This window comes from Heteronotia binoei, chromosome 8 (genome assembly GCF_032191835.1).
Source record: "Heteronotia binoei isolate CCM8104 ecotype False Entrance Well chromosome 8, APGP_CSIRO_Hbin_v1, whole genome shotgun sequence".
In the NCBI taxonomy this organism is placed as follows: domain Eukaryota; kingdom Metazoa; phylum Chordata; class Lepidosauria; order Squamata; family Gekkonidae; genus Heteronotia; species Heteronotia binoei.
In genome coordinates, this window is record NC_083230.1 from 58,869,479 (window position 1) to 58,893,961 (window position 24,483).

Sequence of the window (24,483 nt, forward strand, 5' to 3'; positions counted from 1 at the left end):
TCCCAACTGTAACCGACAGCACCCACAGGCTCAGCCAGGATAACCCAGGTTTTTTTTTTCAGGGGCAGGAGGAAGAAAGAGGGAGGTGCCAGTGATGATGACAGGCAGCCAGCAGCAATACCAATGCTGAGGTCCCTCTAATGGGACAGTGATAGCTGATGTGTTGCTGCTGAGCTGAGAGAGAAGGAATGGTTGCCTTCCTCTCACACAATCTGAGGCCCTCCCAGTGATCTTCCTCATTTGGAGTGCAAGTCTGGCTTGCCTCCTCATGGTGCACCCTGGGTTATGCAAAAGAGCCTGGACCAGCCAACCATCCATCACACAAGGTAAGTCTAAATGCTTCTTGCTTTGTGTCAGATACAGAATGATGTGGAGCTAGGTGTGGTCCACCGCTTCTCTTGTTTGAGAGTTGTGCTGTTTGGGGCAGGACTGGAGAGCTGGCATCTGTAGATCGTGTTCTGTGGCAGGGAAGCTGGCACCTGGGTGAGAGACCCAGAATCAGCATGCTTGTTGTGCTTGGCCGGCTCTCCCCAAGTTGTTTGGGGAAGGGCTGGAGAGCTGGCATCTGGGTTTGCTGCAGCCAGGTCTGCAGAGCAGACCTTGAGCAGATTGTGTTTTGTGTGGCAGTGACGTTGGCAACTGGGTTTATATTGGTTCCAGACCTGCAGGGTTCATAGAGTAGGTAGAGGGATGTAGTGCATTTGGGTCCTATAGAGATTCTCTGGTGTGAAGTTAGGTTTGGCTTTGGGTGCCCCAGGAGTTGGACTCCCTGGTCCAATATTTTTTTTTTTTGGCCTTGTGGGTTTTGTGTGGGACAGTGCCCTGAAGCTGCACAGCAGTTTGGGGGCTCTCCTCAAAACCCCCTGCTCCCCAGAGCCACTTTTCCCACAACAATTACAGTGGGGAAAGTGGCTCTAATTGGTTTTTTTCTCACCATTGGAAACAGTGTTCCTTTTGGGAAGTCCACAGATGGGTGCAGTCTTTTTGAGCCAGGGGGGTTGCATGCAGCGGAGTCCCCTGAAGCTGCCCTGCAGTTTTGGAGCCTCTCCCTTAAACCCCCCTCTGGCCAGAGCCACTTTCCCCACATCAATTATAGTGGAGGAAGTGGCTAATTGGGCTTTCCCCAGCATTGGTGGCAATGGGCCTTTTGGGGAGCCCAAAGACAGGGACCCCCTGGCCCAATCTTTTTGGGACTTGGGGGTTTTGTAGGGGAGAGCCCCCTGCGGGTTCTCTGCAGTTTTGGGGGCTCTCCCTCAAACCCCCTGCTCCCCAGTAGCCTCTAATTATGCCCTGTTGCCATTGATTTCAATGGCCCATAGGGTATAATGGTGGGATAGGGGCACCCTCTTTGGGTGCCCCTGCAATGGGACCCCCCGGCCCAATCTTTTTGGGATGGGGGGTTTGTAGGGGAGAGTCCCCTGCAAATTTGGGGGCTCTCTCTCAAACCCCCTCCCCTCCAGGTGGCTTCCAATATATCCTATTTTGCCATTCATTTCAATGGCCATAGGGTATAATGGGGTCGTATATTCTGAAATAGCTGCGCATCTACCATATATGCGGCTACTCCGAGTACCGGTATTCAAAAATATATGGTATTCAGACTTTTTTGACCCCGTATATTTCCGAATCCGATTTTTCCCAAAAAAATTTTTTGCGCACACCCTACTTAGGATGCAAGTCTCAGGACACTATTAATATGGTAACTGGAAGCAAACTAGCAATTACAGTTAAGTCTGAAGAGGTCTACTTGGTTTTGCACAGAGCTCTATCAGTCATACTTTCAAACCAATCAGTGACACAAGAGTTAACTCTCCGTGATCATGGACCTTTTTTGGGAGAGAGTTCTCATCTTCTATGTACCATTTTTTGCTCTTGCAGTCACACCCTGCAAGATAATGAAGTGAACTTTAGTTAGCTGCTGGCATGGAGTCTGAGAGATATGAAAGACTGTTGATGTTTATGTACTCAGTGATAAAAAGGTTATTTGTTACATCACAGTCTTTGGGTTGAGCCTTAATAGTTAAAAAAAAGTTAGGTCCTGAGTTCTAGGAAAAGTGAAAAGAGCAGAAAAAAGGTAGTCCCCTGTGTAAGCATCAGTCATTTCAGACTCTGGGGTGACATTGCTTTCATGGCAGACTTTTTACGGGGTGGTTTGCCATTGCCTTTCCAGTCATCTACACTCCCCCCCCCCCCCCAGCAAGCTGGGTACTCATTTTACTGACCTCGGACGGATAGAAGGCTGAGTCAACCCAGAGCCAACTACCTGAATCCAACTTCCACTGGGACTGAACTCAGGTCATGAGCAGAGCTTAGGACTGCAGTAGTGCAGCTTTACCACTCTGCGCCACGGTGCTTCTGAAAAGAACAGAACTGGTCACCTAAAAGTCCTACACAGTTTTATCATCATCATAACCAGGTATCAGTTTGTAAAAAAGGAATTAAACAAAATGGGTAAATATTTGTAAAAGGTTCCCTTTCTGCATCTATAAAAGTAATTTTTTAAAAAATCCCCATTTGATTTTTTCTTTTGACTTTTTTTTTTTAGTTTTGGGCCCCAAGAATTACATGTTTTCTATAAATTTTACAACTTACTTTTAAAATTAAGATTTCTCTGAAATTTGGAGAAGAACAAATGCAACTGCTACATACATACCAAAGCAGTTTAGGGAACGTTCCAATTAACATACTGAGATTTCATAACTGAAATTAGAGATGCCAGTCACCAGGTGGGGACAGGGGATCCCATGATTTCAGGGCTTCCTGCCCACCATCAGCCAGTGTGGGAACCTTCAAGAGAGCCACCCCTTTCTTTCCTTTTGCGATATTTAAAGGGCCCTCCAGCTGAGCAGCAGGAGCACATGGCCAGTGGTCCCTCCGTTTCTCTTCAGAGCAGAGAAGAAAAGTAGACAGATCCAGTAAGCAAAAGCACACTAAGAAAGGAATAAGAGAAAAGCTCAGTGAAGAACTGTGAACTCTGAGGATGGTGGCTACTCCCTACCCACTGGCGTCTGAAAGAACAACATACTTTCTTCCTCCAGGGATTGTGGATAGAAGACTAACCAATCATCAAGGTGTGTTTCTCTCTTTAAGTGAAAACGTGTGTTTGTCATGCCATAAGTAGGTTTCTGAATCGCATAAATTATTTCCCATTGAAACAGTTGGTCATAGGGGCACCTAGAGCTGCAGTGACAATGGATTTAATTTTCAGTGGAGCATTAGATTTGCCAGATGCAGAGACTGTTGATCCAACCAGCCAACAATGTGACACATGAAATTTGGTACAGGTAAATGTAAAATGGTGCACACCCACTGGAACAAAAATATTCTAAATATATGCTAATGGAGTTTGAACTAGTGGTTACCAATAGTGAGAGAGACCTTGGAACTGTAATGAGCAGCTTGATAAAAATGTTAATTCAGTATAGGGCAGCAGTGAAAAGGCAAACTCTGCTCTATGCATTATTAGGAATGGATCCAGTCAGCTTTTAAACTCCCAGCCAATTTTCCTCCTTTTTACATACCCCGTTCCACATGGCTTTTGCACATACAAGTCTAATGACCTGCAATGTAGACTTATATGGGTGATTAAATGGATTCATATTCTTTTTTCACCAGTAGAAAAGTTGATTGGGTCCATCTGTTGGGATTGAAAATAAAATGGCTGATACCATAATGACCTTTTAGATATCTATGTTGCATCCTTATTTGAATTAGTACGTATTGCTTTTGCTGTATCTCAAAAATATACGTACTGGGAAAATGTAAAAAGCCAGAAAAGAGAAACCAATATGACAATAGTTAGAACACCTATTCTTTGAGTAAACGCTAAAGAATCTTGAGCTTATTCATTAACGAAAAATACTAAGGGACATAAAACAATTTTAAAAAACAATATATAAAATGAAGACCAATTTTTTTTTTTGCTTCTATTACTAGAGTTTATGAGTTGATTCAGGATGGAGCAAAGTAGTACTTGCTCAATGAGTACACTGTGTTATTCACTGCCAGTGGATGTAGTACTGGCCACTAGCATATATCACCTTAAAAGAGGATTAGACATAATTGATAGATAGCCATAATGACTAAAGATTAAGAGTTGGTCAGGGAATACCTAGGTACCTCAAATGAAGTTTTCAGAATCAGGTGAATTGTGTCCTTAAAGGAAGTACTTAAGGAAGTACTTACTCCATCATATCCTAGGAATCATGGAGACTGAGTGAAGTGACACAAGAACCAAAGATAAGCAAATGTTATCCTAGTTTTCAAAGAGGAGAAGGAAAGAGTATCTGGCAAACTGCCAGCCAATCAACTTGACTATAAAAAGAAGAAAAGATAATAGGATAGTTTATCAGTCTGCCAACCTGTAAGCAATTTGAGAACAATTCCGTGATTAGCAAGAGCCAGGATGGAATTGTCCTGAAAAAAGTTCTGTCAGATTAATCTTATCTTTTGTTTGACCAAGAGACTAATTTAGTAGATTGTGGGAATGTTACAACTGCACCTGTAAGGGAGTGGTATAAGCAGCTCAAAAACTAAATTGGCTTATTCACAAGCAGCCATTATCCATTCTGAAATGAGGCAATTGTCATTCATCCAGTTTCAAGATAAGATGCATAACCACACATAATGTTATGGGAACTCCCACAGAAATTACCACCAGCTATAAATGTACTTGTCAAAAGGGTTCTAGGCAGCTCCAAAGAAAAACCAGCCTTATAACTGCCTTCCCCACAAGGGAAACAGGTCAAATATACATAGCTTAGGAGTGACAGCATTTCAGCCAGCCTCTTCCACGTCAGTCACTGAGCATCTCAAGAGGAAGGGGTAGAGCTGCAGCATGTCACATTGAAATGTGTATGACATGATGCATTAAAGTGCAACCTATTTAACTACACATACTGGCATTCGCCTCATTTACTTCTCCTACTGCAGCAATTCCTTCAGTGCTAGCAGCAATTCCATGTTACCTGTCATGCTTAAATGGGACCTCAAATACTGAGGATATGCAGCTTTATATAGCAAGTGCTTCTTAGAGGCTCCTGGGTGGCTTCAACTGGCAAGAGCGCACTGGACAAATGGCCTGATCCAGCAAGAAAATCTAAAAAGGTCTGCAAGGCTGATCATATCTCTAATTAAGTTCTCAAAGGGCTTATGTGTGCTCTCTCAACTGAAGTATTTTGATGTGAGCTCTTCAATTTGATACAAATATACACTTGAAAATTTAAAAGGCCAAGTGTCTGGGTTACTTCTTTATGTTTTTTTCTCCTGCACATTTATTTTTAAAATCAGAAGGTTGGTTACCTTCTCAGAAATTTTAAATAGAAACATTAATTAGAAGACACTAAAATTATTTTAAGGGACTCTATAGAGAAGGGAGAAACCCTAGATTGCCATTCCTATATCAGAGCAATAAAGCACACTGGCTTGAGTGACACTTTCACATGTGAAAAATCAGAAACAGGAGAAAAACAAGTAGACAAAATATAAATGAATGAACTTGTACTAGAGAAAAGACTGATTTTATTAAGTGAATGCTTCTAGGTCCTAAAGCCAAAACGCGTACTTCGGAAACCACTTCCATGCATGGTCCCCAAGCTCATGGAGCTTACTTTCCAGTCACAGTAAGGTTTGATATTGCCACAGTATCTCTCGCTTTCACATGAATTATTTAAAATAGACTTTCTCATACTCTCCCTCCTCCATTTCACTACTCTGTTGTATTCAATGATTCCACAACGGTGACAAACAAGAACAGAACGTGATACTATGCAAAGACATCAATAGCCTGACATTCCCGTCTTTCATTTATTTAATGAAGTTAAACAGACCTTAAGTTGGACTCTGACTGTATAATAATGTACCAAACTGTTTGAGATTTGAGACCTTAAGTTGTGACAGTGCATTTGGAAATTCATGAGCAACACCTCCTGGAATTTCTGATGGGAGGGCTGGCAGTATAAGATTTCTAGTCATCAGGGGCTCAATTCTCTCCCATCTAGCTTAATCCATTTTGAAACATTTAAACATATGCAGATTTATCAAACTGCCATGCTCTGTAAAATCCATCGTTTTGTGCACAGAACTTTAAGGGAAGTTGTGATGCAGCATTTCCATATCCCTGGCTAAGGAAGTAGAACATTTACATTCCTGATTCAAAAGTTAGCACTGTGCAATGGCAGTTTTTCATAGAAGAATCAAAATTTCTTGTAACATCACTTTATAATTGATAGGACTTCACCTACAGCCACATATCTCAGACACAGAGCTGCTGACAAAGGAGAACTGGGAAACAAAATTTGGGGTCCAAATCAGCTGGAGGGCCATCGAAGCCAGATTCACAGTATGTCTTTCCATGCAGTTTTGGCTGCAGCCTCAAGGGATACAAGGAAGTCTCAACACAGTAAAAGGCACTCTGCTATTGGTTAGACTCCCCTTTCTCCAAAACTGAAGCAAACTTGCTTAAGAGATCATGCTAAACTCATCAGCTAATCAAGCACTAGAGAAAGACAAGCAATCCCAGCTGATGGCTGCTAAACTAAGCGTTGGCCTGCAGCCTGCTAACCAAGGATATTTTCTATAATCTAGACTTTCTCTCTTCCTTTTCTTGTATCCAGCTCAGTCGGCTCTTGCAAAACTAGGGTGCCAGTTACCCATATCTTGCCAGTGGGGGCTTTTGGGGTGTGTGTGGGGCTGCCCACTCCCCCTAAACACCCAAAAGCCCCCACTGGCAAGATATGGGTAACTGGCACCCTAGTTTTGCAAGAGCTGACTGTGTAGGGCTGAGAGGGCTCTCACAGCAGCTGCTGTTTCAAGGACAACCTCTGCCAGAGATATGGCTATCCCAAGGCCATTCCAGCAGGTACAAGTGGAGGAGTGGGGAATCAAACCCTGTTCTCCCAGATAAGAGTCCACGCACTTAACCACTACACCAAACTGGAACAGAAGTTACAACTCCCAGGCACTGAGTTGTTCATTATTATTATGCCGGTGGAAGATCTAATAGCCTCTGTAAAGGCTACTTTACTATATGAAGATGAAAAAGATTATGACAATGATGAAGAGGAGGAGATTGGATTTATACCCCATCTTTCACTCAGTCTCAGAGTGGCTTGCAATCTTCTTTCCTCTTCCCCTCCCCACAACAGACATCCTGTGAGGTACATGGGCCTGAGAGAGCTCTTTTGAGAACTGCTCTTGATAGAACAACTCTGAGAGAATTTGTGACTGACCCAAGGTCACACCAGAAGCTGCATGTGGAGAAGTGGGGAATCAAACCCAGTTCTTCCAGATTAGAATGCACACTCTTAACCACTACACAGAACTGACAAATTATGGAACTTTTAAAGTATCATTAAAATTAGATTTATAGCAAATACCACGCCCAGTCTTTCTCCCCAAGGGAACCCAAAAGCTGCAATGTTCTCCTGACCCCATTTTATCCTCAGATAAATCAGCCTTGTGATTTAGGTCTGGCTAACAGTGTATCACCCACCCAGCAACCTTCCATGGAGGGTTGGGGATCTGGATATTAGACACACATAACAGGTTGTATAAAAGCTCTCTTATTACATATTGTCTGTCATGAAGATAACCTGGTTTAGGTTGTTCCAATTCATTTTGGGCACTGTAACTTCCATCATCATTCCATGATTTGTGACTGGTTTTCAAACGCACAGCATTATTTTCTGAGTTCAGTTGCAAATAGCATGCTTTAGAGGTGGTTTGTCTCACCTGAGCCAGAATTTTCCCATAACTTTCAATTTTGACCATGGGACTCCCACAATCTTTGTGAAGCTGGCAGCCAATTTGAGTCTCCTGGCTTTATTCTGTGATGAGTTATACCTGCCAGTGTGGTGTAGTGGTTTAAGTGATATAAGAGAAGCCATGTTGGATCAAGCCAATGGCCCATCTAGTCCAACACTCTTTGTCATACAGTGGCCAAAAAACCAGGTGCCATCAGGAGGTCCACCAGTGCAACCAGGACACTAGAAGCCCTCTTACTGTTGCCCCCCCCAAAGGATATAGGAAACCCAGGTTCAAATCTCCACCCTGCCATGGAAACTTGCTGGAAGACCTTGGGCCTGTCACACACTTGCAACCCTAACCTACCTCACAGGGTCATTGTGAGGATAAAATGTAGGAGAGAAGAATGATGAAAACCACTTTGGGTCCCCAATGGGGAGAAAGTTGGGATATAAATAAAGTAAATAAATCCACAAACATGGGCAGATAGGCCAGTTCTTTTATCACTGCAGATCAATGGTAACAGCAAGCCAAGTGATTTGTTATGAAATTTGATTTGGATCTGGGTCATATGGGAGGGAGGGATACAGAAGGAATCTTTGTCTGGGGGCCCATGGTGGGTCTCAGCAGCCCTGCTCAGACATACATAATATGTAACTGTACCACAGCAGTTAGATGTCAGAAGACCGAGTTTCAAAACTCTACTTTGCTTTAAAGTTCACTGACTGATCTTGGGCTGCTCATTGTCTTGCAGCCACAAGAAGATAACATGAGATAGGTGACAATGTATGCCCTTGATCTACTTGGAGAAACAAAGGAATGAAAATTCTAAGTACAGTCATCCTTAGAGGGCTTTAAACACTTGTGATACAGAAACCTTGGTGGGAATTGCAGGTAAATTAAAAGGGCAAAGGAAGGCGATCTCATGAACAACAGCTTGTTGAATTATACCATGTTCATGTTTTGTATGAAACACATATAAACAAGATAAACCATATATTTTACCTATAAAACAAGCCATAATTCTATTGGACTGGAAAAATGAAAATCACTATTTAGCTTTTCTTTTCTTTCTTTTTTTGTATCTTTGTTTGTGTGCCCCTGGAGGCCATGGCAACTTCTGGTGATTGACCCCTACTGGGGGCATGGAGAGAGGGTTGAATAACAATCTGTCCCTGTCTCCCAGCTCTGGTATTCCATGCAGGTAACCTATCCAAGTACTTGCCAGAGCTGGCCCTGCTTAGTTTCTGAGATCTGATGAGATTGGACTTACTTGGGCTATCCAGATCAGGCACTATTTAGCTTTTCAATTACTTTAGTAGTTTAATAATTCACCATAAACAGAGCTTGTTTTCTGTAAGCATAGCATACAAGCCACTTTTTATAGTGCAAGAAATTTAGATATTTATACTCTGCTTTTCTTCCCCACAAGGACCCTGAAGTGGCTTATAACATCTTGTTTTAACCATAGTGTAGGGTAGGACAGGCCCAAAATCATAACACCAGAATCTCTCCCACAAGTACTTGCAGTCAGTTCAAACCTTTTAAAGAAGTATAATTAGGTACACTCAAGCCACTGAAATCTCAGCAAATTCAGTGGAGTAAGATTTGATTTTGTAGAAAAAGCCCAGAAGGAACTGATTTGTATATTAGGCCACACCCCTGACGCCAAGCCAGTTCCGCAGGGCCTGCAAGACCGTCCTTTTCAGACAAGCTTACATTGATATCGACTGCTGAGTTGCTAGGAATAAAGGAACCGCCATCTATAATATTATTATGGAAATATTTAAACTGGCAGAACCAGCGTCAGAATATTTTTATTGCTGCCAGATACATTTAACTTAACTTAAATTATGTATTTTAATTCTATTGACGGGTTTTTATATGTTTAATTTTTAATTGTTACATTTAAAGTTTTACCTATCTATGTAAATGTATGAAATGTTGTTAGCCGCCCTGAACCACCTAGGCGGGGAGGGCGGGATACAAATAAAATTTATTATTATTATTATTATTATTATAGCTGGAACTGCATTCCTGCTCAAAAAAAGCCCTGGGTAGGTGTAAAGTGAGGCACATTGGGACAACAAATCCTAACTTCAAGTATAGGCTAATGAGATCTGAACTTGCTGAAACTGAGAGAGGACAAGATCTTGGGGTCATCATGGATAGCTAGCTTCTTTAAAGTCAACCTTGTGTGCTGTGGTGGTGAAAAAGACAAACTCTATGTTAGGGATTCTTAGGAAAGCAACTGAGAACAGAACAGCCAATATTGTAATGCCTCTGTATAGATCTGGTGCAGCCTCATTTGGAATACTCTACCCTTCTGGTCACCATATCTCCACAAGGACATTGCAGAGTTGGAAACAGTACAGAAGAGAACAGTCAAGATGATTAGGAGGCTGGAGCACCTTCCCTGTGAGGAAAGGTTGAAGAGTCTGAGACTTTTCCTTTTAGAAGAGGCATTACTAAGAGGGGACACGATAGGGATTTATAAAATTATGCATGGAGTAGAAAGAGGTGGCACGGAGACTTCTTTTCTCCCTCTCCCAAAATACTAGAACTGAAGGGCATTTAACAAAACATTAAGGACAGACATAAATTGTGATGGCCACAGGAATAAATATTAAAGGGGGGTTAGATAGATTCATGGAGATTAACTCCGTTAATGGCTACTAGCCATGGCGACTGGGGGGGAACCTCCAGACTGAGAGACACCAAGCCCCTGAATCCCAGAGCCAGAAAGCAACATTAAGGAAAGCCCTCAGCCTCTATTGTTGGCTCTCTAGAGGAACTGGCTGGCCATTGTGTGAGATAGGATGTTGGAGTGGATGGACCACCAGACTGATTCAGCAGGGTTCTTCTTATGTTCTTAATCTGAAATCAAAGGTATTTTAAAAAATAATTTTTTTTGTTGTTGCAGTCAAGTCACAGCTGACTTATGGGGACCCCAAAAGGTTTTCAAGGCAAGAGATGTTCAGAAGTAGTTTGCCATTGCCTGGCACTGCATCGTAAGTCTTGATATTCCTTGGTTGTCTCACATCAAAATACTAGCAGGGGCTGACCCTGCTGAGCTTCCAAGATCAGGCTAGCCCGGGGGTCGGGAAAGTATGGCTCGAGAGCTGCATGTGGCTCTTTCATGACTTACTTGCGGCTCTTTGACTGCTGACTGGAGCAAGGAAGAAGTGTCATCGTGGGCTCGCGCTGCTCTCAACAGCAGCATCTCTGGCTCGCAGCAGCAGTGCGGAAGGGAGGGAGGAACTCTCGCAAGGTTTGAGCACAGGGGGGAACTCTTGTGAAGTTTGGGCGCAGAGCATCATCAGAGCGGCGTATTATGGGACTGGCTGACTGGAGTGAGGAGATGTGCACTGCGGCAAAAAGGAGCATTCAAATTCAGGATCCCACTTAAGCTGCGAGCTTTGCTGGGACTTTGGCTGGTAGGTTAGAGCCGTGGCATGGGAGGGGGGTAAAAGCAGTAGAGGGAGGGAGAGGGGGAGAAAAAGGAGTGTCTCTGGGAAAGGGATGGTGGTGCTGGCACGGCTCCTCCTGCTGCCGGGCTCCTGGGTGGGCAGCACCTGAGAGCAGGCAGGCAGATGGGCGGGGGGGCCTCCCTCTCCTTTCCCTCCTGCTGCTGGGCTCCTGGGCAGGCAACACCTGAGGACAGGTGGGGGGCACCTCCCTCTCCTTTCCCTCCTGCTGCCAGGCTCCTTTCCTTCACACGCAAGGGTGGCAGCAGTGAGAAGGAAGGCCCGGGCCGCGCGGGAACATGGCCTCCTCAGAGGGCCTGGCCACCTCCCTCCCTCCTCCTCTCCCCCTCTCTGGACCCAGGCGGTGTTTGGCCCCAGCCTCCTTCGGGAGTTAGAAAGTAAAGGCCAATCTCTCCCCCCCTTTCCACCTTATTTATAGAGGAGGAATATGAATATTAAGGCGCTTCTTTCTCCCCTCTCCAGTTTTATAAGGTTTTTGGAGTCTGAGCTTTTACAGTTTCCCAACCTGGCTGCATGCGGACCTTTGCATAAATATATTTAACTGTCAGATTCAAGGTGCTTACTCCTAAGTAAACCACAGTAAATGACCTCATTCTTTTTTCCAACGCTTTTTTTTTTTTGGTCTTTCTGATATAGAGTAAAAACAGTGTAACATATGAGCAAAAACAGTGTGATTCTTTGTGGGTTTTTAAAAATTTCTTTCCTTCAGTTACACTTCAGTGAAGAGTGTGAATCTCTCTTCTCCACCCCCCTCCGCCGCGCCCCCCCCCCCACTTCTAGGTCATTAGATTGACCAGTATGCTGCAGAGAAGGCTCTGGAGATTTATTGTGTTTTTTGACTCCTGGTACGCTAACCATGGACAAATCCAAGAAAAGAAAAATTTCAAAAGAAAACAGAACATTTATTGGAGTATGGGCAGATTCATTCGTTTTCACTACTGACGAGACTGGTTTACCATTATGTTTAATATGTGGTGAGAAATTGGCAAACAACAAAAAGTCGAATGTTGCAAGACATTTCCAAACTAAACACAAAGCCTTTGGCGAAAAATATCCGGATGGAGATGAGAGAAGAAAATCCAGTTCGGAACTGATGCGGAAGGTTGATATGAGTAAAAATCACTTCAAAAATTGAATTAAGTCTGCTAATTCAACCATATATGCTAGTTTTGTGGCTGCTCAGGAAATAGTCAGGTTTATGTTGCGTGCAGAAATAAAAAATTGTTTTCTCTGTAGCAGTTCATTAATTTCATAAATGCAACATACTATCACAAAGGTAAAAAATGATACATGCATTGTTATCTTCATTTAGATGTCAAAAGGGTTTTGCGGCTCCCAGTGTTTTCTTTTCTGTGAGAAATGCGTCCTAATGGCTCTTTGAGTGTTAAAGATTCCCTAACCCTGGGCTAGCCTGGGTTGTCCAGTAGGGGTGTGCAAAAAAAAAAAATTCCTAATTAATCGGATTCGGAAATATACGGGGCCAAAATATTCGGAATACCATATATTTCTGAATACAGGTATTCAGAATAGCCATATATACGGGAGATACACAGCTATTTCCGAATATATGGCCCAATTATACCCTATGGGCCATTGAAATCAATGGCAAAATAGGGTATATTGGAAGTTGCCTGGAGGGGAGGAGGTTTGAGGGAGAGCCCCCAAATTTGCAGGGGACCTGCAGGGGACTCCCCCCTATGAACCTCCCAAGTCCCAAAAAGATTGGGCCAGGAGTTCCCATTCCTGGGGCACTCAAAGAGGGTGCCCCTATCCCACCATTATACCCTGTGGGCCATTGAAATCAGTGGCCAAATAGGGTATATTGGAAGCTGCCTGGAGGGGAGGGGGTTTGAGGGAGAGCCCCCAAAACTGCATGGAACCCTCAGACACCAAAAATAGCTCTATAAAAACATGAAAGTGACCCACTCCACACAGCCCACACACCAACCCCCTCACCAACCAGAGGTAATTAAAAAAAAAAACGTGACAGAAAGAAACTTAACTTTTAAACCCCCCCCCCCAAAAAAAAAAACCCCAGAACCTGGAAAAGGGACAACAGGACAGGATGCAATACCAACAGCAACATATCCAAACAAATCCAAGAAAAGGCCAACAAACTCAACTGTTAAAAAACAGAACTTTTTAACAATAAAAAAACTCAGGCCAAATCAGTCAACACGCCCCCCCCCCAAAAAAAACAAACCAGAACCAGGAAAAGGGACAACAGGACAGGATGCAAAACCAACAACAACAGATCCAAACAAATCCAACTGAGAAAAGGCCAACAAAATCAACTGTTAAAAACTGAACTTTTAAACAAAAATTAGGCCAAACAGCACCCCCCCCCCAAGAACCAGAAGAGAAAAGGAACAACAGCAGCACAACTCAACAGCAACAAATCAAACAGAATCCTTTTAAAACAGTAAAAAAACCTGTTTTCTTTATCCCTACCCCTTTTAACAATACAGGAACTTAACCAACCCCTCCCCCCAAAAAGAACCTTCACCCTAACCCCAAGAAATCCAAGCCACTCAAATCAGAAAGAGTAAAAGGACACTGCACTTTTAAAAGTCCACTCACTAAAGTTAGATATAAGCAAACTGGCAAAAAAAAAACCCACTCCAGGCCCCCACCCCCACCCCCAAATAAGCTACCCACCCATCCAAATCTGGATAAATAAAGGGACTGAGTCTTAAAAAGTCCTTTTACTTTAATCCTAACTAAAATAAAAACAAGAACCCCAAGACTGTCTTACCTTAGATGTCTTCTCTTCTCCAGGCAGGTCAGGCAAGGTTGAGAGAGAGCAGCAGCAGCTGAGGTCAAGGACCAGTGCAGCACAATCTCTCTCACACACCAACACCAACACAGCAGCAATGGAATGGAGTCCAGCCAGGCAGACTCCTTAAAAAGGTTCTCTGGCCCTACACAGAGCTGTTTCAAAAAATACCACTGCTCTGTGATTGGCCAGAGAGCAGAGTTTACTTGGATACCCAAGTAAACAAAAGAACAACAATGTTGCTGGTGGCTGGAGGATTAATCCAGCCATCAGCTACACAACAGCCCTGCAAAGCATGCATTTGCAATGCATTTTGCAAATGCATGCTTTGGACTGGCTGCTGGGGCTCCTCTCCCCCTCCCTCCCTGATCCCAGGGAAGCTATGGGAGAACGCTTCCAATGACGGGAAAGAAGGCAAGCAGCTTCCCTGAGGCTGCAGAAGCTCCTTTCCCACCTTTTACATTGAGTTCCGCATACTTCCAAATATCGATTCGGAGCACACGGCTCCCATGTAATGCCTTCTAATTGGATTCGGAAGTACACGACGCTGTATACTTCCGAATCAGCAGGTATTCGGTGGTCTGTTTGGTTCAGCCAAACTGAATGCACACACCTACTGTCCAGGTAACTGCACAATGCTTGCAGGAAACCCCATTTCTTCCCCAGAGAGCCTAAATTTCCTTCCACTAAAGTGCCTATCAGTGCAAACCACACACTACTCATGGAGTAAGCCCCACTGAACAGTCCTAAGTAGACCTGCTTAGGATTTTTTTTTTTTTTGCTTACTCTGCTTGGCTTTTCCAAATGTATTCCTCTAAGAACCTCATGTAGGACTGTGATGATTCCTGGGAGTCAGGCTAGAGCTTCAGCTGCTAAATTCCTACATTTTTCTTTTCCCCAAGGATGTGGGTTCCTTCCCCATCTTCAATGTGATTGTGAAAAACCTGATGAGGTACTAACTGCCCACTTTAAATACGAAGGACACTCTATGTTAGAATAGGAAGTAAAGAGCCAAGAGTCTTTAGGAAAGCTGCTATTAAACACCTTCCACTCCTCTCCCTCAATGCTGTGTTCAGCTCTGGTTCAAGAGGTATATCTGACTATGACTAGCAAAATGGCAAACAGACAGATTTACTGAGGTGGATTAAGTGGAACTGCTTTGAAACTAGAACAGTGATTTGGAATACTGCGTACAATTCTGGTCCCCACACCTCAAAAAAAATTATTACAGCATTGGAAAAAGTGCAGAAAAGGGCAACAAGAATGATTAAAAGGTTGGAACACTTTCCCTATGAAAAAAGTGCTTGGGTCTCTTTAGTTTGGAGAAATAACGACTGAGGGGTGACATGAGAGAGGTTTACAAGATTATGCATGGGATATAGAAGGTAGAGAAAGAAGTACTTCTCTTCCTTTCTCACAATACAAGAACTCATGGGCACTCAATGAAATTGCTCAGCAGTCTAGAATGGATAAAAAGAAGTACTTCACCCAAAGAGTGATTAATACATGGAATTCACTGCCACAGGTGGTGGTGGCAGCTACAAGCATAGATGGCTTCAAGAGGGTAAATGTATGGAGCAGAGGTCCATCAGTGGCTATTCGCCAGAGTGTATTGTTGGAACTGTCTGGGGCAAGTGATGCTCTGTATTCTGGGTGCTTGGGGGGGGCAGGGGCAACAGCAGGAGGGCTTCTAATGTCCTGGCCCCACTGGTGGACCTCCTGATGGTACCTGGGTTTTTTTGGCCACTGTGTGACAGAGAGTGTTGGACTGGATGGGCCACTGGCCTCATGCAACATGGCTTCTCTTATGATTTTACGATTCTCAAACTTTAGAAGTCCAATTATCTCCATTTTTATTTATGGTTTTTCACAGACCTGAGCCTGGTGATGCTTATTTGCATTTCAAGAGTAAAAAATTGGTTCAAGTAAAGTTCCTCTTTTTAAAATGTATATGCACCACTAACTTTTATTTTGCTACATGTATACATCTGAAAAATAACACATCAGGCTGAGGAACTATTCTTCATTTTTATCATAATTAAACCCAAAAGTGTACTAAATAAGAAAACTGCAAAGCTTGTTGGAGAACTGAACAGATTAAATACATCTTGGAAGAAGAATCTCATTTATCACATGCAACATGGGGGGAAGGCTTGACTTTTTCAACACTGATCTGTTCAGAAGGGAGCCCTTAAAGGTCCAAAAGCTGCCTTGTTCAGTTATTTTTTCCAGTACTGGATTAATATATCTACAGATTTTGATGCGAAGCAAAGAGCTGTTTTGTACTTCATAGCAGGGTGAGCAGAAGGTTGGCGGTGTGGTCCACTGGTGGAGCAGGAACCCGCTTGAGAGTGGCTACATTTTGTCCAACAATGTTGAGATTATTGCAAAAAATACTGGACCAGGTACAGTCCATGCAAGGTACTTCTTTAAAAGATTAGCTGTGCTTTAATTGGTACAACTTTCTATGCAAGCACTCTTTGTTTTGTAATTTGGTCTTCAAAGGATGACCATTAAAAAGTAAGCAATCTAACTTGAGTTTTATAATAAAGATATATATGTTCATCCACTGAACAGGTGGTAGGCTATAGTTACTCCACCACTTACAGTGCACTCATCATCTGTGCCTTTGGGGCCCCTATGGTGCTCATCTACCTCAGCCTGCCCAATACATTTTTTTGTGCTGCTGCAGATACTACAAAAGTACCACCAGATGCTAGTCACTGATGATGCAGCTACCGCATGAAGCTCATGTAGTGTCAGTACAGGGGTGGCCAAATAGTGGCTCTTTCACACACATTGTGCGGCTCTTGAAGCTCCCACCACCCCACTGGCCAGCAGCTTGGAGAATGCATTTAAAGTTGAAGTTGTTGTTTTTTCTACCTCTCCCTCCCCCCTTCTATTTGCTTTTCGATTCTTCTTCCTTCCTTCCCTCCCTCAAACAACTGTTCATCTGAGATTTATTCTATGTGGCTCTTATGTTAAGAAAGTTTGGCCTCAGGAGTTCTGACAGTTTGGCCTGTCAGAACTTACAGATGACAAGTGTATCTGCTGGTGGTGGTGAGAATGCTCATGTGCGCCAAAATCCCACAGAAGCCAACAAAAACCCAAGATCACCTGAGCAGGCAGCCAATGGACAGCACAGTGTGGGAGAGGAGCCTGCTTACAAGTGCTTTTCCCAGAGTTCTAGCACAGCACAGTTTTATGCTGAATTAATGCTGTCTATCATAGCAGCATCCCCTTGCCATCCATCCCCACTGAACTATAAGAAAAGACTGATTGTGTACTTTGGGCCATCACACGGTTTACATTCCTTTAACTGTTTTTGGGATATCTGAACTCAACTGACTGACAAAATCAGGTAAATAAAAGTGCTAAGAATTCCCACTGTCCAGATCTTGCAATTAGGAATTAAGGACTAGTTTTTTAATCTATTTTATTTTTACCTTTACAAAGAACTTTTTAACGTGTAATTAGACGAATGTTATTTATTGGAGGATGCTCCTAAGAAACCTCTTGTATTAAAACTCATCTGCCCGTTCACCCAGTTCCAGTTGCAGGGATGCCAGTCCTCAGGTTCTCCCCCAACATCAGCTAGCTGGCTGGTGGGGGAAAGCCCCACCACCACCAGTTGTCTGCGGCCCCTATTGAAAAGAGTAGGTACTGCTGGCTCCTGCCTTGGAACACGTGGTACCCTCTCTTTGCAAGTGTGTGCCCCCAGCTTCCACCTTGCAAGAGGAATTTTGCCTCTTGCAGGACAGGAACCAGTGGCCTTCACTGCCCCCCCCCCAGCCATTTAAAGGGACATTTTGAATTGTTGTGAGCCACCCTGAGCCATAATAAATATTCTAGATGATATATTGCCTTCACAGTGGCAAACACAGCAAGACACAGGTGATATTCTGTGAAGTACACATCAAAGAAAAGCAACTGAGATCTGTGGAACTTAGTAAACCACTCAGCTTTTTTTCTTTAATAGTATAAGAATAGCCCCTCTCCCTAAAAGATCAAAATAGAGTCACTATTAGGCCTTTAGAAGTTGTCCAACTGGTTCCTCACTTACATTAGATTAATCTTCTTGCTCAACGCATCTAGCAACCACATTGAAATACAAAAATATATTTTAAAAAAAGTCACAGGATTTTCTGCCATAAAACCAAAATCCATAAACCTAGCAACATTTGTATTTAAAATTCAACTGAACAATACCACCATTTATAAAAGTTCAATAAGGATGGAATTCTGGAATACTTCCTCAGGTAGGCAGAGGAAAATAGCAGCCGCAGAAAAGGTAAAAGGGCAGAGCAAATCTGGAGATAAACTGGAACTTCAAGTAATTCTTGTAAAGTGAATCTCAACTGGCAGATAGGCGATTGGAGGGAAGGCTGCCCTTCAGCTATTTGGGTGCCTGGTCATGAACAGGCTTATATGTAATAACTAGCATATTGAACTGTGTGCATAAATAACAGGATACCAATGATGCTATTCTAGTACAGTTGTAATACAAACAACCTAGTTTCATTAACAGGAGTACCACCACATTTAGTGCCAGTTGAAGTTTCCAGGACACTATCAAGGGCAGCCCCACATGGTTTGTGCTACAGTAATCTAGTCTTGAGATCAGAAAAGTATGGATTGTTTTGTTAGATCCACTAAATCTAGAAAGGTAGCATGTGAACCAACTGCTGATGAAGGCAGGTACTCCTAGAACTATCTGAACCCTCTGACAAAAATGAGTGGGGTCAAATACACTCCCAGAATTGTTAATCTATTTGATAAACATAACTGTATTTTATCCAATACTAGAGATGTAAAATTTCCAGAAATTTTGAAGCTATGGGGGGGGAATGAAATTTATAGGGGGGAAATTGAGAAATACAATATTAATACTCTTTACAGATAGAAAGATACTTCATTACTTTGGGAACATAAAATGCAGTGTGCATAAATTGGCTTGGCATAAAATTATTTATTTTATGTTATATTTATATCCCGCTTATTCTGTGCAGACTCAAGGCAGCTAACAGCATAAAATACACATAAATAAAGCAATATTACAACGATAAAACAATCAGATAAATTGCAAAGGTGTTACTTCAGGCATATATTTCCTTTCTCAATGCGTACAGATCCTAGGCAGTTAGTACTAAAGTGCGATAGATCCAGATGTGGTGGCAGCCCTCTCCCATTAGATGTCCTATGCCATCCGAAACAATTCAGTTTGTATCATGTTTGGTATATTAAGCTTATTCAGAAAATAATAAACTGGTTTTACTTTTTTTAATTTTATGTTTTGTTACAAATGGAACTGCAAGGTTCTGAAATCTAAAGAACAGCTTAATTATAAGGAGCCTACTTTCTAACAGTCTTTTGAGGCCTAGCTGAGAGGACAGAAACAGATCCACCAACTACACCAACAAGCTCTCAACCAAAAAGAAACTGAAACCTTTTTCCTTCTCTTGTGACAAGTGCAGTGCCCCCTGGAGACAGAAATACATCTTTCTCTTACATTTGAGAATTGTATCCTCAGTATTTGAATTGTATTCCAGTATTTGCTTATCCTCAGTGTACAGAAACTGCAATGATTTGATACTTTACATAGTCTTACATAAAAATCTTCATGTTGAATAGTTTTCAGAAATAATGTTGGACAATTAGCTATATTAACACCTTGTTATAAACATGTTACTTATCACTGTAAAATAAAATATTCCATAATTCATTTTTGTTATTTCTCCAAGGGGAGGGTAATAGCTTGGGGAAGGGAAGTCCCCCCCCCTCCATTTTTCCAGGCCTTCCCATCTCTACCCAATACAGGTGTATCAGTACCCTCCACAATATCAGCCTTCCAAACCAACATCACCTTTATCCTGACTGAATCTAATTTTAGTTAGTTCAATTTCTCACCTGACTATTGTGCTTAATGTAGTTTTGTAAGACCAGCTCCTAAATCAAGTAATAAGAATCTGCCCTCCCCCTCCCCTGCACATTCTTACATTACAGAATAACAGCTGTGTAACTATTATGTAGTCATGAAAAGAAGGCTTAGATGACTTCAGGTGAAAACAGGATTTAATCCTCCTAGATACCCAGGAATCTGTTACAGCATTCCTATATAGAGAACACTGTAGTGGTATTTACTGTTTTACTGAACAAGACCAAAGGGGGTGGGGGTAGGGAGAGCCTGCACTAAATTTCTTCAAACCTTTTTTTTGGGGGGGGGGGGGAGATAAGTATGATTATCATGCTTTTAAATTCCTTTAAGAGCATTTTTAAATTAATGCCAAATTTTTATGCTAGTAGAAAACCACAGCAGATAGTTGTGTTGGCTAACAAAAATATCCTTCTCCCTTTCTGAAACCACTGCATTTTTTCCATTGCAAGAAATTGCTTTGGATTTAAAACAACATTACATTTACACCTGAACTGATACCTCAAATTTTCTTTACTTGCTATTTTAGCCATAATAAAACTTTTAAAATGATTAGATGAAATGACTGACAGAAAGCAGAACTAAAGTAGAAAATGTAAAATCAATATTAAGCCTTTATGTCTATCTTTGAAAACATTATTGTGATAATATGCAGAACTACTGATGTTTTCATACAGCATGCAGTTTTATAAGGTCTTTCTTCGCATTCTAGTTTCATACTAGCTAAAAGGAAACACATGTCACAGACTACAATCATAGATGCTTGTAACAAACCTAATTTTAGTGTGCAAATATAGATCAATTTATACAAGAAATGCTACTGAGATGTGCTCATCAAGACCAGACTCCTGTAGGAACATAAGCACAGTTCACTTTTAAAAACTTTTACGAGCATATAATTTCTCAAGAGCAGAGGTGGCCAAGCTGTGGCTTGGGAGCCACATGTGGCTCTTTCACACATATTGTGTGGCTCTCAAAGCCCCCACTAGCCTGTTGGCTGGCTTGTGGGAGGTATTTGTCTCTTTAAATCATTTCTCCAACCAAGTCAGCCGCCAGCTTGGAAAATGCATTTAAAGTTAATGCTGCTTTGTTTCCACCTCTACCTCCCTCCCCATCTATTTTCTTTCCTTCCTTCCTCTCAAACATCTGACATTTTTATTCTATGTGGCTTTTATGTTAAGCCAGTTTGGCCACCTCTGCTCTAGAGAGTTAATATAAGGATCTCAGGGTGTTTTTGAAATCTGACTTTCTGACTTTGAGGAAGAAGATGGAACTACCAAACTTGCTTAAAATAATTCTATGCACACACATTCCATGGTATTAAAGCGAGAGAACAGAGGAAGGGTATGGACACAGTCTTAAGTGACTACACAGCTGTTTTCTTCTTTGAGGCACCTGCTTCCAAATTATTACCATACCTACAAAATACATAAATTGCTGCAATTAACAACTCTTGACCTATCCAAAAGTGAAGACTAACCCAAAGACCTCTTGTTTCAATAAACAACCCATTCTGTTGTTCACAGGCACAGGCAGATCTGTCGACAAGGCTTTTAGGGTGCAGTACACAAACCACCGGCTCTGGAGAAGTTCCAAAGTCGGATTCTGCTGAATTCAGCTTGCCCTCCCAGCCCCGTGGAGCAACAAATAGGTATGCAACAGCAGCAGCATTTTTGAACTACCGAAACAACCAAAGCCAGCTGCCGCGTCTGCGACGGAGGGGGCGGAACCTCCGCCCAGTAAGTCGTCAGGTTCTTCAGGTGCAGCACCGGCCGCTCCTCCGAAAGGGCGCGAGCTCTCCGTAAGGACCCACCACCCACTCTCTCTTCCCGCCCCCGGCGTTGTTTTACCTCGGTGGCTGGGATGTTCACCACACCTGTCGAGCGCCTCTTTTCCCTCAGCTTCCTCTTCTCGATTTGCCCTTTGCCTTTGCGGGCGCTGGGGCCCGAGGAGCCTTTGCCCTTCGCTGCCACTTTCTCTTCTTCCGGAGGGCTGGGTACTACCCCCGCCTTGCCCCCCAAGGCCTCCGCGCCACTCCCGCTTCTCGCCCCAGCCAAGGACGGCGACTGGGGTTCCTTGGTGCCACACCTGGCCAGAGGGATGCAATTTATGGCTCCGCTTCGCTCGCCGCCGCCGTTGCTGTTGTTATTGTTGAGCTCGGTGGGGGCAGCCGCAATGACGGCGGCGGCGGCGACGACTGCGGCGGCCCCCGAGATTTTGCAATCCCCTGCCGCCGTCGCCAGCCCCCCCGCCAGCGGTGCCTGCTTGGCCCGCATCTTTTCCCGCTTGGCTTTCCACTCCTCCAGGAAGTCGGTGGTAGTGTTGGCGCCGCTGCCCCGGTAGCCCCCGGTGGCCATGTTCTCCCAGTGGGGCAAACCAAAACTTCGTCGCCTCCAATCAGCTCCCTGGCCAGCCTCAAGAGCCGGGCAGGCACGTTAGCTTGGCTGGCTCGGGAGAGGCACTAGCAGGGGGGTAGAGAGGCCACCAAACACCCTGCAAAAGACAAAAGGGGGCAAGTCAAACTGCATCTCGGTCTCCAGGGAGCTGCTCTTTTAACCCCAGGGTATCACCCCTCCCAGCGGCCACATGATTTCTCTTTTATCCCCTCCCCCCACCTAGAAATTTATCAGTTGCCACCCTACTTCTGACTCTCCAACCCATTTCTATCGATGCACGCATACCCAGGGATTGGTGTAATTAACCCTTCGCCTTCCAGAATCCGGATTACTATTATTCTCCAACAGAATTTATCCCGCGTCCCCCCCTCCCCCCGCATTAAACTCTTGCCCGACCCATCGCTCCAGCTTTTCCATCCCGTCTCTAGCAAACTCTTGCCTCCCCTCCTCCCTCTGGACTCTCAACGAGTTGCAAATTCTCTCGAGCCGCCCTTTCCTTCCAAGGTTCCCAGCAAATCCGGGAGAACTAAGTTTAGGCATTCGCCAAAACACACGGGTGAAACGTGGAGAACCGCCTCTCTTTCGCACCCTCTGATAGCCTTGGTGGAGCCTGCGCTTCTTACCAGGTCCCGTTTGCTCCGGAGCCAGTGGCGGCGCTGACTGCTAGAGGTCACAGCTCCTCCAGGTGAGCGGTGGGCGCTGAGCTACACTGTGGAGTCCCGGAAGAGTCAGCGGAATTCCGAAGCTTCCCGAGCGTTCCCCACAGGGCGGAGACAAAAGGAGCCGAAGCGGGAGCGGAAACTGCCGAGGTGGCCCTGACAATGGGTGAAAGGCGTGGAGGATCCTCCCTACCCTGTCTGTAAGTAACTCATCAGCGATGCCTGTTGTAACCTGATCGCAGCGCCTTTTCCTCCTTTTTGCCATGTTGTCTCTGTGGGCCGCCCAGGTGACAGGAAACTCACCACTACCTGAAGTACAACTCAGTTCCTATTGCCTAAGCAGGCACAGAAGCAGTCTATTCCAGTCGGGCTAGCGTTCAGGTTTATAAATCACTCACGCTTTCACCAGCAGACCTGGATCCTATGCTTTGGTAAACAAACTTCTTCACCCGAAGGCTGATTAACACATGGAATTCACTGCCACAGGAGGTAAAGCATAGACGACTTCAAGAGGGGATTGGATAAACATATGGAGCAGAAGTCCATCAGTGGCTAGTAGCCACAGGGTATTGACAGAACTCTCTGTCTGGGGCAGTGATGCTCTGTATTCTTCTTGCTTGGGAGGCGGGCAACAGCAGGAGGACTTCTAGTGTCCTGGCCCGTTGGTGGACCTCCTGATGGCACCTGTTTTTTTGGACTGATCCAACATTGCTTCTCTTACATTCTTAAATTGCTTCTCTTATGTTCTTAAATATTAATATAGGTGCAGAAGTTGTTATGGATGTGTTTCATCCTATTACTGCACTGTAGCATTTATTAATCCTGTCTTCTTCATAACAATGTCATAAATATTGGACAAAATACAAAAGTAGCATGGACCAATCAAAATTAGATGTAAAAGGAAGATCTGATCGGAGGGGGGGGGTAAACTGTGGCTCAGGAGCCACATGTTGCTCTTTCACACATATTGTGCAGCTCTCAACGCCCCCACTGCCCTGTTGACTGGCTTAGAGAATGCATTTAAAGTAAAAGTTGCTTTCTTTCCACCTCTCCCTCCCTCCTCCCTCTCCCCATCCATTTTCCTTCCTTCCTTATCTTGCAGTTTTCAAGCATCTGATGTTCATGTCTTGCAGCTCTTAAACATCTGACATTCAGGGCTGGCATGTCCATTAGGCAGCCAAAGACAGCTGCTTGGGGCTGGCCAGGAAGGGGGGTGCTGGGTAGGGTCCTCCCACCCACCCTTGCCTCTGCGGCAAAGGAAATAGGTGAGCCTGGTGGCGCAGCTCAGAGTGTGCAGCCACCTGGCTGCCATTGCCCTGGCTTCCAGAAGCCAGGAGGTGGAGTGCAAGCCTGGCGGCATGCATGTGTGCTCTGAGGTGCAGGAGCTACGCCACTGAGGAGAAGTGCGGGCAGTGGGGCAGGAGCAGCGCCCCACCCTAGCACCCACACTGCTGACATTTATTCTATGTGGCTCTTCTGTTAAGCAAGT

At 43.9% G+C, this 24,483-nt stretch overlaps 1 protein-coding gene across 1 annotated transcript in view; it reads right to left on the bottom strand.

Annotated features, from left to right (window-relative positions):
- Window positions 1-23,300, bottom strand: part of PAWR (pro-apoptotic WT1 regulator) — a 158,758-nt gene extending 135,458 nt beyond the window's left edge. Inside the window, exons 1-2 of the mRNA XM_060245132.1 lie at window positions 22,959-23,300; window positions 21,790-22,432 (exon numbers count right to left, since the gene is read on the bottom strand). Coding sequence (XP_060101115.1) covers window positions 21,790-22,296 — 507 coding nt within the window. The 5' untranslated portion in view covers window positions 22,297-22,432; window positions 22,959-23,300. The remainder of the gene's footprint in view (window positions 1-21,789; window positions 22,433-22,958) is intronic.
- Window positions 23,301-24,483: the final 1,183 nt, after the last annotated feature.